Consider the following 13,574-nt stretch of genomic DNA (forward strand, 5'->3'; position numbering starts at 1 on the left):
AAAAATAAGTATAATACTCAGAGTAGTTGGAGAACTCGATCTTGTGTTGAGCTTGTTTCCATCAAGTACATTCTAAGGAGATGTTCTATCTACCTTGATAACGACGTTAACTGTTTAGTGACCAACCCTTTCAACAGTAGGTTCCGACCTAGGCGGAATTTATACTGAAATATCCACTCTGTATTCGAGGTAGTGAACTCGAGAACTCATGGAAGCACAGGAGGGTCCTCAACCGTACCTATTTTGCATCTTCCCCAGTGGACCTCAAGATACCTTTCAGTTCCTCCTTAATGAAAGGCGTGATAGAATACATCGCGACTCGAATCGACCTTGTCGAATTCGAACAGCTCATCTTGATCGCCCTCGATGTGTCTGCATTTCGGGCTAGTCAAATTTCATGACTCATAGCAGTGAGAGCAGTGTGGGACAATATGCACATGGTCAACTACATGTGTGGCCGACGATATGAAATTATTGGGAAAATGGGGGAAATTTTCATCGGTTTCTGTACACTTCTACTCTAATTCGTATTCAAACGCCTATAATAAGCCTTGACTTAGTCCTCATATCAGCTGAGGAAAGCAAACATATATATCCCAACACTGAGTGGTCATTGCTGAGGGCAAACAGCATCTTTTTGCTGCTGCTGACCGTCTTGTCCACTAGGCGGCGGAGATTCGTCCGGATGGTGCCAAGTGTGGAGGGAAAGTATGCACTTTGTGCTCAACTGCATGTGTTGGTGACAATATGAAAATTCTGAAGAAATTGTGAGAAATTCTCATTGGTTTCTGTACACTTCTACCCGGAATTTGCATGTAAACTTATATAGTTAGTGAAGTTGGCTAAGGAAAGCAAACAGTGGGTGTGGCGCGACTCACGGCTTGGCCAGCAGTTGTATTATTGGTCGAGCGATGCTGTTGTACAATATTTAATAACGATATACATATATATAGTTATACCCTATACTAGATATTAATAGTAATATGATAATACAATATAATGGAGTTTCACAACCCGTTATTAGTGAAGTGGCGATATTCGCGGTGATATGCAGTAGTCGTGAAATATGATTTCACTAGTGTTTTTCACATCACTAGGTTGGTAAAACTCCACTGTACCTCCATAACAGATTACAATTTGTGTATTTTTTTATACTATTATATCCTCGTTGTTGTTGTTGCCTGGTTCCATTAAGAGTGATAGACCGGCACCGTGTGGTGGTACAGGCAGTGATGTATCAGCAGCTTGACGAAGAACCAAGATATGGCTAGGGATGACTAGTCACGTGCTAATCTAATTGACTCGAGTATCCACTGCAGCTAATCTCCCCGCGTCGACTGCGACCCCGAGGTAGATTTGGAGCTATTATTATTATCATCATCATTTCCTAATCGATTGGCATTGAGCTGTTGCCCTACCTCGACAGTGGTGTGGTTCTGACACGTTATCCGGATGCCCACTCTGTATCAACTATTGTATTATAAGGAAGAGTGGTATGGGTGATAATGGGGATTTCTGGGTAGGTTGTATTGATGTGAAAATCATAAGTAAAGTCATACTTTTGCTATCTCGAATCCTTCAGTGATTTATCTTAGGCTAGTCGGACAACTAGCCTGAAGGATTTTAGAGAGATCATGACATTGAAGAGATTCAACATTCAATGACAACGGTGGTTCAACATACCATTCCGACATTCAAGAGATCATGATTGGACAACTGATGACGTTATCCTCTCAGTGATTTTATGGTAGGAAATCTCATGCTAGTCTAGCATGAGATTTCCTACTGCTATTTCACTTGGGTTGACGGTGCTTCGTGTACCGAGAGGACGACTGAAGAGTTATGGTAGTTTAATTGAAGATGATTTTCAAGAATTTGGGGATGAGCAGGGATGATAGGGAATCAGAGTGCAGTAATAACTAAAGGCGTGGTATGACTCAACCCGTGCACGCAAGTACAAAGTTTGTCGACATCCGCACGGGGAAATCAATCCAATGCTATTACTATGATTGGGAGCCTAGCTGTGATCGCTGCGGTTGACACCTGTAGGAATGCCTCTGTTTAAGCCAGCGTGAGAGTCGGGGTGGGTCTTCTGGCAGCGATAGAGGAGATCGAAGACGTGGCGCAGCGAGCGGTATGTGAGAAGAGGAGATTGTAGATATAGATATCTCATACAAGGTTAGCCCGCATTGTAATGTTTTCTTGATGCTTGCTCTGTTAGTTGAACCACGAAGAAGTCCAGTAAGTGATCCAGATCGTGTGCTTAGGTAAAAGTTCCGCCGCCGGGAATTGAACCCGGGTCTCCTGCGTGACAGGCAGGAATACTCACCACTATACTACAGCGGACATGCTGTTAATATCGATTGTTTACATTCGTGTAGTCGGGCTTCCCGGAGCTGAAAGTCAGCCGCCATCCGGGCTATGGCTCAAGTATATCGGCGGCTGTTTAAGCGGCGCGGAACCCGAACCCATTCCTATCGTACCCTGAGTGAGTCGCAAGTCGCCTTCCCAATCGATGATTATATAGCGAATATGACTACTACTCTAATGTTAAGTAATCGAAATATGTTACTTTCCTAATGGTGTAACTCCCTGATTCGGCCACTCTAGCATGTCAGTACTACTACTCACCATGTATTACCGCGGAGCCTGTTCGCTTTTCAACGAAGCTTGTAATCAACAACTACTGACACACGCTTGTAGCAGTGTGTTATTATCGAGATAATTGTGACTGCTGAAGTACCACAATCTTCACACATGCATGCGCAGGTCTATTCGCCGATCACTCGAGTTTGAGAGTGGTCGTAGGTTGCTGGTTTTTCTTGCGTCATTCTGAATCATTCAGGTGAGATAGAAGGCCACGATTTGTGTGATTGGGTTGTGTCCACTTATTGATACTGTGCAATTACCGTTCAGTTCGAAGCATGCTATTTTCTACCACATGATGATTCTCTGGTCTTTGGTTCTAGTTTTCACAGTCGATATTGTGACTCACTGCCGATACCACATTTCGTTGAACTCCTGCATCTAGAAAGTCATGAATTCCATTAGATGTTCCCATATGGTCTGGTGTCTTGCAAATGTACTCTAAAATGGTATAGGCTATACCATTTTAGAGTACACTTTCAAGACGTGTTGTTTGTATTCGCCTCGTCACGGCTCACCAGAAATCATCTCCAGTGTGTTATTATGACGACCCATTTCGGCTCGTATAAGCTTTTCCCTCGGCTGAATGTTCTACGGCATCTAAAGTCGATGCATGTGGCGTAAGTTGGAGTTTGCACTGCACGCGTGCACAATGTTGGTAGTGAGTCGCAATACTTGATGAATTGTATATACATAAACTGTTTTAAAACAATCTCTGAAGAAGGAGTGTGGAGGGGAATACGAGTTGGTGTCAAAATGAAAATTCTAAGGAAATTCTTAGTGGTTTCTGTACACTTCTGCCCGAATTTATATGTAAACTTCTATAATTAGCGAGTGACCGCCTCAACTGAGGGAAGTGAAAATATATTCCTCCAAGTCTGAGGGAACAAGACTGTGGGATAGACCAGACTCTACTGTGTGGTCGAGTTCACTATTATTAATCTCCGTCAGATACCATCCTGGACGACAGCACGTTGAGGTGGCCAAGAGGTTAGTGATGAGCATAACCAGCGAACCGGTACAGAAAAAATTCCCGGAATTCACCGTAAGTTGAAATCTTGTCACCAGTGTGGGTAAATCAACTACATGCGTTGGTGACATCATGAAATTTCAGGAGTTTTTTTGTAGGTTTTTGCACACTTTTACCCGAATTCGTGTGTAAAATGCTATAATTACTGAGAAAACTCAAACATATATCCCGACACTACTTTCGGCATTTTGATTTTACCCCTGAGGGGAATGTACAGTAGAGCATCGATGTGTTCTCACATCTGAACGTCGATTGCGGAGACACAAATGGACGTATGTTTGTGTCTTTGGAGAGTTTATCAATTAGTCATGAAAGTGTGGTATCAAGCTGATTAATATTTGGTAGTAATCAATCTAGTCCGAATTTTTCTTTCGCAGTCTAGTAAAAACCTAATGCGTACTCGTCTACTTGGCGAACTACTACCGATCGAACTCCCGACACGACTTATTCATTCGGTGTTCGCTATGGCGACTGAGCTACACTACGGAAACGCTTATCTTCTTGTCAACTAGGCAACGTGGGAGCTCCTAGCCTATGACGGTCCGGCTACTATTGACGTTGAGTTCCTTAATGGAGACAAGCGGCGGTACATTGCGGACCACTTCTCTGATGGTGAAATGAATAGTATTGTAGAGAGCTGGAAACTGCAAGGTGAGCACCCTCGAGAAAGTCTTCGCAGTGGTTAGAATATGAACTGCGTGAAATACTGCTCGTTGTCTACCAAGCGGTTGTAACTGATCGGAAGAACATTCCTCAGGGATCATGGGTATTGGTTTCGAACTGTTCTTCGCTTTTCAGCAAATCTCGAGTACAGTCCAAATCATACGCTCGCACAGAGCGGTGGAGAGGAGGAGAAGTCATGAGCGTTCGCGGTGGCACATGAGAAAGCGAAGAGGTTTCCGTCAGTTGCGAATTTGATTTTGCGTTGTTTTGATCTTGAGTTGTGGTAGTGTTGTGTACTGAGCGAACTCGAGACCACCAAAGAGCTAGATACTAGCATCAGTTACATAATGTGTCGGCCAAACTAGGAGGTACGGAGATGGCAATTATAGTAAGGTAGATGACGCCTTCCAGATGTGATAGATCCAGCTGTAACTAAGGCATACCGTTTCGGGTGAAACCTCTCTGCAACCAGCTGACATCACATCAAGGATGCATGCAAAAGATGTGCAATCATATCCAGGCCGCCCTGCCCAATCTTTTCCATACCAAGTTTCGGCGAGGGAATTCCTCTACACAAGACGGCGGGTCCCTCGATTGCATTTATATGTTGTTGCTCTTCCCGAGCAACGGTGAGACGGTATGTTCGGTATGTTGTTGCTCTGCTGTGGATGACATTCATATTTTTGCACGTCGTGTATACACGGTGTATAATACATCGGCGACTGTTGAGTTCGCACCTGCAAAGGCAGTGTCAAGTAGGTGGAAGTGAATGAGAGCCGCACACCTAAGAATGGAAGAGTAAGTATATATCAGCTCCGATAGCTCAGTCGGTAGAGCGCGTGCCTTTTAAGCCCGTGGCCGCGGGTTCGAGCCCCGCTCGGAGTGAATATCATCTACCTCGTAGATGATATTTTGTCGAAGGATGCTGGGGCATTCGTGTTAGCTTCTAAGTACCTCAAACTATCTAAAACAGTTGACAATGCTTGACTGTTTTAAATTGTATCAGTGCAAGTCTAGTGTGTAGTGCAATGCTGCATTCAATGCAATGCGATTCAACCCATAGCTCTATGGGGCGCCTCAGTAGACAGCACATAGTCTTTAAGACTGGACAAGCTACTCTCAGAAGAGTCCTCCAATATCGAGTTGTTGATTGAGATCTTTTTTCAATTCCGATGAACACATGAGCTGCTGAACTCATACTTCATTTTTCCTCGTCTCCAGTTCAAGAATTCACTTATCGAACGAGACTGGCTGACAAGCTGTACATCTTTCTCTTTACTCCAGAACACAACATCGCTGCCGAGAATGAAACATATATGATATGAGAATTATCAAGGTCACAATGTGCATATGAAAATCAGATAAGATTATGATACTGAAATTATACTGCAATCAGTCAACTTTAAACGTTCATGGGGACGCCCAGGTTCGATCCCTGCACCCGACTACGAAAAAGCTCAGAACCTTGCGATGCGCTGGGGAATCGTTTCAACGTTACTCGGGCTGTACCCCGATTGAACCGAGCTGAGCCGCCTCCTTGTCATACCAACGGCCCCGATTTCGTCTGTGTTCAAGGAAGACACATCAGCACTTCTACAGGAGGGCTCATAGGCGTTCCACGCTTCTCCATCACATGATGAGGCAGACGAGTGGTATGACGAATCTGAACTCTCTTCCTCAACGTCGGACACCATCCCATGTGACAGCTGCATCGTTCCTCCATACTCATCTAACAGAATCCACAGCTCGAAATCGATTACCAGGGCGCGCGCTACTTCTATAATCTCTCTTCCTGCTCGCTCTTCGCTCCTTATTGATATAGTACGTGGTCATCAGTCCCTTGCCCTTCACTTCCATAACTCCTCTACAGGTGAGGTCGAAACTGTGTCGGACCAAGTTGGCTGTGTCCTCCGAGCAATGGACTCGCATCTCTGTGCCATGGGACTCCATTCTGAAGAATAAAAAATACAATTTGACATTTACGATCATGTTCCGGCACGTGTGGGAAAACACGCACATAGTCAACTACATATGTTGGTGACAGTAGGGAAATTCTGAGGAAGTTCTTATCAGTTTCTGTACACTTCTACCGTAATTTGTGTATAAGCTCTTGTAATTAATGAGGAAACTCGTGAGCTCAGCTGAGGAAGGCAAACATATATTCCAACGCTATGTTCCGTATGGTTGGAAGAATAGATGTGCTTATAGTCGTCAAGAGTAACAGTGTGTTCCCCCATCAATTTCTCACGACTACTATCGATGCCTCACAAAAAAAACTACCATCTAGACCAACTGGTAAACATGTCTGCCTGTGCATCCAAAGATACCCGGTTCGATCCAACCATCCTCCCCCCATTTTTACCTAGACGCCGTATTAACGCAGTCTCCCCAAACATCGTAAATGAATTTCTTCCGGCCTATGACCCCAGCCACACAGTGACCAGAGTGAATACCAACACGTATTCGTAGAGGATGTCCGAGCTGATCGACCAGATTGCCGTCCTCAATCTTGGAAGGATCCTGCAGGGCCTGATGGGACACACAAAACTCCTCGATCGATTGCCATTCCATTTCAACTAGTTAATGGTTAACAACCATATTCACTAATTTTATGGCACGCGACATATCACACTAGTACAATAAAACTTTTCTCACACAGCATGAGACCACATATCAGAGGAAGCCTCCGCTCAGCTATCCGCAATCAGTTCTAATAATAACAACACTTCATCGGAACACGCTCCATTGATAAATACACACCACCGGATCGACCCCTGCTCCTGGTCGTTCCCAACTAACCAAGTCAATCACCATATCAATGTTATAAATGTAGATATAAAAATAGGAAACATATATGATCAGATGCGCCCCCATAAAAACCGGTATAGGAAAATATGCATATGGTCTACTACATGTGTAGGTAAAATCTGCGGAAATTCTGAGGAAAATTGAAGAAATTCTCATAGGTTTCTGTACATTTACACCCAAATTCGTACGTAAATTTGTCTGAAATTAGTAAGGAAATCCCCAGACTCTGCTGAGGAGAGCAAACAGATTTTCCAATAGATCCGGTTTAGTAAAACATACAAATGGTCAACCACATGTGTTGGTGACAATATGAAAACTCTGAGGAAAATTTGGAGAATCCATGCTAGTTTCTGTACACTTCTCGTATAGTCTCCCAATTCATATATAAACTCCTATGTTAAGTGAGGAAAGCATTGAGCTCAGCTGAGGGAAGCGAACATTTCCTTGCAGCACTGAATAGATCTATGTATATAAAAATATTATTAATATCATATAAATGACATTATCATTGGTTAAAGCTATACTAATACCACTAACTCTGACCTACTACAGACGCTTACAATTAATCTGATATAATATATTATTATTAATACCACATTTCCTACACATCCTGACAGATCGACCCCCTATCCCCACCTCGATCATCATAAGCCCCATCCTCGCCGTAGCATGCGCGTGCATCGGGTTGTATCTCGGCAACCCAGCAGCCGCCATATACGCGTCACCAATAGTCTTAATCTTCTCCAACCCACATTCCTCAGCAATATCATCAAACATTGTAAACAACTCGTTTAGCAACTGTACCAGTTCTTCCGGCTCAATATTAGAACCAATCTTCGTGAATCCCACAACATCAGAGAACAGAATCGAGACGTGCTCATAAGCCTCAGCAAAACCCATAGCCATTTGGTGCGTTAGTGAAGTGTCTTCCTCAGTAGCCTCCCCACCAGATTGCTTCACTTGATCATCTTGAATCTCTTTAAGCTGTTGAATTATCGATACCGGTAAAACGTTCATCAATAATCGTTCCGAGCGGTCCGACTCAGTCGCAAGCGTCAGCGACAGAACATAGTCCCTCCTCGCCAGCAGTTCAAACATGTACCGTATCGTCGCCAATATTGCCGTAGGAGCTACTATAAATGCTACACTCCTAATAGGCTCCCTTAATAAGGAAGACAACTCGAACGGATATGTGCCCAAGGCGATCCACCGTACCGAGAAGAGAAATGCCAAGAGGTAGACGCTTAAATAGAGCATGTGGATGAACCTGAACCCCAAAAGTAAAATCATTTCTGAATTTTCCCGTTTTTCGACTTGGAATTTCATCTCCCATGTAGTAGGTAGTTCTACATGCAGTTTTGGAGGGATATATTTTCGCCCCTTTCCTCAGCTACACGCGGCAGTTTTCTCACTAGTTATACGAGTTTACATGCGAAATTGGGGTAGAAGTGCATAGAAATCAACAAGAATTCGCCAAAATTTCCCCCACAATTTCCATATTGTCACTAATATATGTAGTTGACGATGTGCATATTTCTCCGACACTAGCCTCGCATAAACAAGCGATAGACACTATACACGGAAATATCATCAGAAAAACTACCAAATGGCGCGAAAATTGTCGAACCATCCCTCGAATTCACCACGACATTTCCGATACCCATCGAAAAACGGAAAAATGGCGGAGCGATGCGAAAAGTTCGACCTCAGTTTGAAGAGGAGAATCGTGAAGGCCATGAGGACGCTATAGGTGAGAGCTTCTTGGAGCGGCCAAGTGAAGTACTTCAGAATCTGATCATGGACGATATTGATGCACATCGTGAAACGCTTCGCTCCGCTGTTCTCGAAACGGGAAAATTCCAACATGGAATCTATGGATTTTGAAATGCCGTCTCCTCACTTGCTGAGTCCAACCCTACCGAGTTTTGAAAATGTCATCAAGTTTCGATACCAAATCTCCCCGAACTCTCATCGAAACTCACCAAGGGACTGTAATACATCCAAATAAGAACACCACTGCCAGAGAGAGCGGCCAGGCCAAGCTGTATGGGAAAGTAATTCTCGCAAAACCACATGGAATCCACCAGGAATATCACTTCTATCTGAGCACAGAATAATAGATTATTTGTCAAAAGCCATCGCCACACATCTCTGTTGGGAAATATACGTTTGCTTTCCTCACCTGAGCTCAGAATTTTTCTTACTAATCATGAAAGTTTATATACGAATTCGCGTGAAAATGTACAGAAACCACCGAGAAATTCTCCAAAATTTTCTCACAACCTTCATATTGCCACCAGCACATGTGGTTGACGATATGAATAATTTCACCTCACACTGCCAGGGACCTACCGATAGCTTCACGATTGCTGCGAAGAAGAACAAGGCGGTTGGCTCGGTCATTATGAGCCGAACGAAAGTGACACCCGGGTAATTGGAACGAAGGAGTTCATATTGCACCCAGCAGTAGATAATGATGAGACACGCTGTGAGGAAGAAGTACCAATAGGGGTATCTTCCCGCTCTCTTCGCGAAATGCACCTACATATAGTCCAGTACGTTAAGGCGTTACCTCGTCGACCGATGCACCCAGGTTCAAACCCCACCTGGAAACCTTTTTCCAAAGAAGCGTCATCAGCGAACTCCAGCGTTAGCCAATGAGTCGGCTGCCCAAATGCCCTCCACATGGTTTCTCTTTCCAACCTCGTATACTGAACCTGACCAGAAATCACTTCGAATAGTCGCGGAAAAATACTTCATTTCTATTGAGGAAAAATCTACAGTTTTTCACATATGACCAAACAACACATAGGAAACAGCTCCCATCTGGACGCGATGAACCAAGTGCATTCGACTGAACGCCAAAACACAAGTGACTATCATTGGACTAACCAAAAAGTGACTTCTGCGACAAAAGTTACGCCGGAATAACCAGTAGTCGTAACATCAGTCAGATCGTGCCTAGTGACTCAACAGTTGTGGGTGTTGGTCTCGAGGAGCTCAGCGTGGTCCTTCTCAGATCCAACACCCACCACAAGAAGGAGTTCAACATGAAACTATTTTCGTGGCGCGCGACAAATGAACTCCGTCTTCTCACCTCTCGCCAAGCCTTCGCCGAACCACTAGTCTCCGTCCCCAAGAGGAATCTTATTCTCCATGGTATAAACTGTCTTATAAGAAGATATTTACTATCACTGATTAAAGACAACCTGTCAAGCGAGAAAATGCCCCCACCAGGGATCGAACCCGCGACCTTCCCCACCTGAGCTCGTTCGACTCCAGACACTCCCTCACGATACATCTACTTCTATATCTAATATTCCCCATACTCCACCGTACTGCTGATTGCATCTGTTGGCTCTTCGCTGACGGTATCGCTGCAGTCGGCGAGAACTGACAAGGAAAAAACAACAAATAAACAATCATCGCTTCGCTCCGCCTAGTCCAAAGAGAACCAAAAACAACACTACTATACTATCCTCCACCAAATACGCTCATTGCACAAGTACTAACAGTCACACATCTCACGCTGAAGAAGTAACAACTTCACCAAGTGCGATAACACATGAATGGCACTCATATGCATAGCATTTGCATGCGGTCAAGTGAATTCATATAGTAAACTCCTTAACTCGGTTTATAAAAAAAACAAACAAGTATCCCAAAATCACAATCAGTTGAACTTGAACCTTTATAGGGAGAAAACATGCACATGGTCAACTACACGTGTTGATGACAACATGAAAATCCTGAGAAAATTTCGGCAATTCTCGATGGTTTCTAAACACTTCTACTCCAATTCATATATAAACCTCTACAGTGAGACCCCCGAGATCAGCCTAAGAAAGCAAACATATTCCTCACCCCTCCAGCGACTATCGGCATCACAACTCCACCCGATGACAAGGGAAGGTTCATCAGAGGGGACGACGACGACGACGCCCCTACGGGCTGCTCTACTATATCTGACAACAACAACAATGACAATGATGATGATAATGAAATGCATGGTATATAATCGCGTTCTTCCTAGATTGGTTTATAAAGAATTTTGCACACTTTTCAATATCGAGTTTCAACGTCTGTGGTGGTGGTGGACGGCTAGACCGCCTTGCCTCACCAACGAACATGGTCAGCCTGTAAGTACTCCTAATAAATTAGAGTTCTATAAGCCTCATATTATAGGCGTCTTGAATGATAGCAAAGTTGCTGTTGTTGCTGCTGAAGTTGCTGTTTGTTGTGATATGTGTTCGTGCTGAAGGATTCCTTACAGGAGTTAGTTGCGTTATACCTTGGTTATTCAACTAAAATGATACCAGTTGTCATTGGTACCACGACTGCTATTTCTAAATCCACCCCTCGAATGCATTTTAAACAGTGGAGTAGACATTAAAACATTCAACGCGTTGCTAGTACCAGTACTATGCATATTGTTAGACGAGTTTTGGGTGGCCTTTTGATGAGTATATAAATAGATGTAGACATTTCACTATTTGCATAGCGCCGATAGTGATGATCAGAGAATTGTCAAGATCGATTCTCGATGATTTTCATATCATCATTTGCCGGGAGTCCGACATATAAAGAAAAATACGATGACAATAGACCCCGTACCTTCTCCAACAGCAGGGAGTGCCTGCTGCTGCTGGGCAGCCGTCCCAGATTGACGATACATTTGGTTCACCGCCGTCCGACTACCCTCCCTGTGCATGTCTCCTGGAGTCTGAGGACCCTTCACACGGGCATCCTTCGCCCTTTGGTACTCCTCCGTGTTTAGACACGTGAAACTGAACACGAAGAAACTCGTCAACCGCATTCTCAACAGCTACTATAGAGCATCACTACCCAAACATACATCTTGTGTGTGTTCTAACATAGCGCTCAAACCCGCGGCTGGCAACTATGCAACTAACGTACTGAAGTTTCACAACCCGTTTTACGTAAAGTGGTGTAATACTCTGCGAAAAACGCGATATTCGCGCTATGCAATAGTCCTTAAATATATTTTTCACTATCTCCATTAAAACGCAATAACCACTACAAGCTGCCAAGGCACCATCAGCACACTCCTCTCGAATTTGAAGGTATATATCTTCGCCGCTTCCCTCACCTGAGCTCAGGTGTTTCCTCCCTAATTATACAAGTTTACATACGAATTCTGGTAGAAGTGTACAGAAACCAACAACAATTCCCTACTACTTACTACTATTACTACTCACTTTACCAACGCCTGTACTTGACAATGTGCATATTTTCCCCTACCGACACACTAGTCACCACTCTATTACAGTAAAGTGGCCAGGAACTCCGAAAGGACGTCCTCAAGAATGCTTCGGTCTGCACATATTCTCCGAGAGTATTGCCTTACAGAGCGTTGGCGAGCATCACCAAGAGTAGTATTACGGTGTCCACGCTCTTCCTGAGGGGAAAAATGCACTCGCCAAGAATCGATCCCACAACCTCCACATGTGCAAACATGTGCCATAACCACTAGACTATACAAACATACATCTACATGCGCGCCATCTACAGACCGAAATTACATGTACAGAGGTAACTTTCTCTACCCAACGACCTTGACTCTAAGATCCCAAATTCGAAGCCCTCTAATATAGTGATATACATAGCACCTGTTCACGAACGATTTTCGGAGAAAAATTTTCCTGGCACTTTCTTCTACGTGCTCGCCCTCGATAGTATATAAACACCAGCTATAACCACTAGACTAACTACTAAACGCTAGGCTCAGGGAGGTTAAAACGACCAAATTTTCTGCGAAGTTTCAAGCGCGTGAAGTCCTTGTGAATTTATGAACTTAGTGAAGACTAAACACCCCGAATTTATTGGTAATTATAAAGTATGAGGAACTCAATAGTGAAAATATTATATTGAAATTCGAAAAAAAAGTGGTGGCCCAACTCGCGCGTTTCTAGATGCCGAGTACTGGAGTTTCACAACCCGTTTTACGTGAAGTGGCGTAATACTCGGTGAAAAACACGATATTATTCACGGTGATATGCAGTAGTCGTGAAATATATTTCCCACTTCTGTTTTCCATATCACTGTAGAAAACTAAATGCTACTCCCTAAGCCTACCTTCACATCAGAGCCACTGCTACTAATCTCATCAACAAATCCCCCAGCATCTTCCTCTTCCTCGGCTGCCGCCTCTGGTTCACTTTGCCTCCGTACCAACTCCGCATCGTGCTCTTCAATAGCTCTCACTAGCTCTTTGATTTTCTCAACACAGAACGCGTGTATTCGGCTTGCGCTTCCCTCAATGCACAGCTTCAACAACTCGTCCATCGCTCCGCTACTGAAGACCTCCCAACACAGTTCCTGCAAACTCCCGCTCATTTGCCGCGAGCGTCTATGCAAAACTCTATTGAGAACTTCGTCACCAACACTACCTGATTAAACATGACCA

General features: G+C 43.9%; 1 protein-coding gene and 2 non-coding genes across 3 annotated transcripts in view; 1 reads left to right on the plus strand and 2 right to left on the minus strand.

Annotated features, from left to right (window-relative positions):
• Nucleotides 1-2,274: 2,274 nt before the first annotated feature.
• Pmar_PMAR025692 lies at nt 2,275-2,346 on the minus strand. Its single transcript has one exon. It is a non-coding gene; the product is annotated as a tRNA-Asp (tRNA).
• A 2,805-nt stretch (nt 2,347-5,151) lies between these two features.
• Pmar_PMAR025693 lies at nt 5,152-5,224 on the plus strand. The gene has a single exon. It is a non-coding gene; the product is annotated as a tRNA-Lys (tRNA).
• A 418-nt stretch (nt 5,225-5,642) lies between these two features.
• The window catches only part of Pmar_PMAR025694 (adenylate cyclase, putative), a gene marked incomplete at its 5' end in the record, with an annotated part of 8,366 nt that continues 434 nt past the window's right edge, over nt 5,643-13,574 (minus strand). Inside the window, 14 exons of the mRNA XM_002783834.1 lie at nt 5,643-6,068; nt 6,115-6,290; nt 6,702-6,859; nt 7,784-8,414; nt 8,853-8,938; nt 9,130-9,249; nt 9,500-9,688; nt 9,754-9,864; nt 10,245-10,356; nt 10,410-10,540; nt 11,012-11,112; nt 11,762-11,934; nt 12,436-12,566; nt 13,244-13,486. Of these exons, the coding sequence (XP_002783880.1) occupies nt 5,797-6,068; nt 6,115-6,290; nt 6,702-6,859; nt 7,784-8,414; nt 8,853-8,938; nt 9,130-9,249; nt 9,500-9,688; nt 9,754-9,864; nt 10,245-10,356; nt 10,410-10,540; nt 11,012-11,112; nt 11,762-11,934; nt 12,436-12,566; nt 13,244-13,486 (2,634 nt within the window). The 3' untranslated portion in view covers nt 5,643-5,796. The remainder of the gene's footprint in view (nt 6,069-6,114; nt 6,291-6,701; nt 6,860-7,783; nt 8,415-8,852; nt 8,939-9,129; nt 9,250-9,499; nt 9,689-9,753; nt 9,865-10,244; nt 10,357-10,409; nt 10,541-11,011; nt 11,113-11,761; nt 11,935-12,435; nt 12,567-13,243; nt 13,487-13,574) is intronic.

The sequence above is a fragment of the Perkinsus marinus genome (assembly GCF_000006405.1).
Source record: "Perkinsus marinus ATCC 50983 genomic scaffold scf_1104296935984, whole genome shotgun sequence".
Lineage (NCBI taxonomy): Eukaryota > Perkinsozoa > Perkinsida > Perkinsidae > Perkinsus > Perkinsus marinus.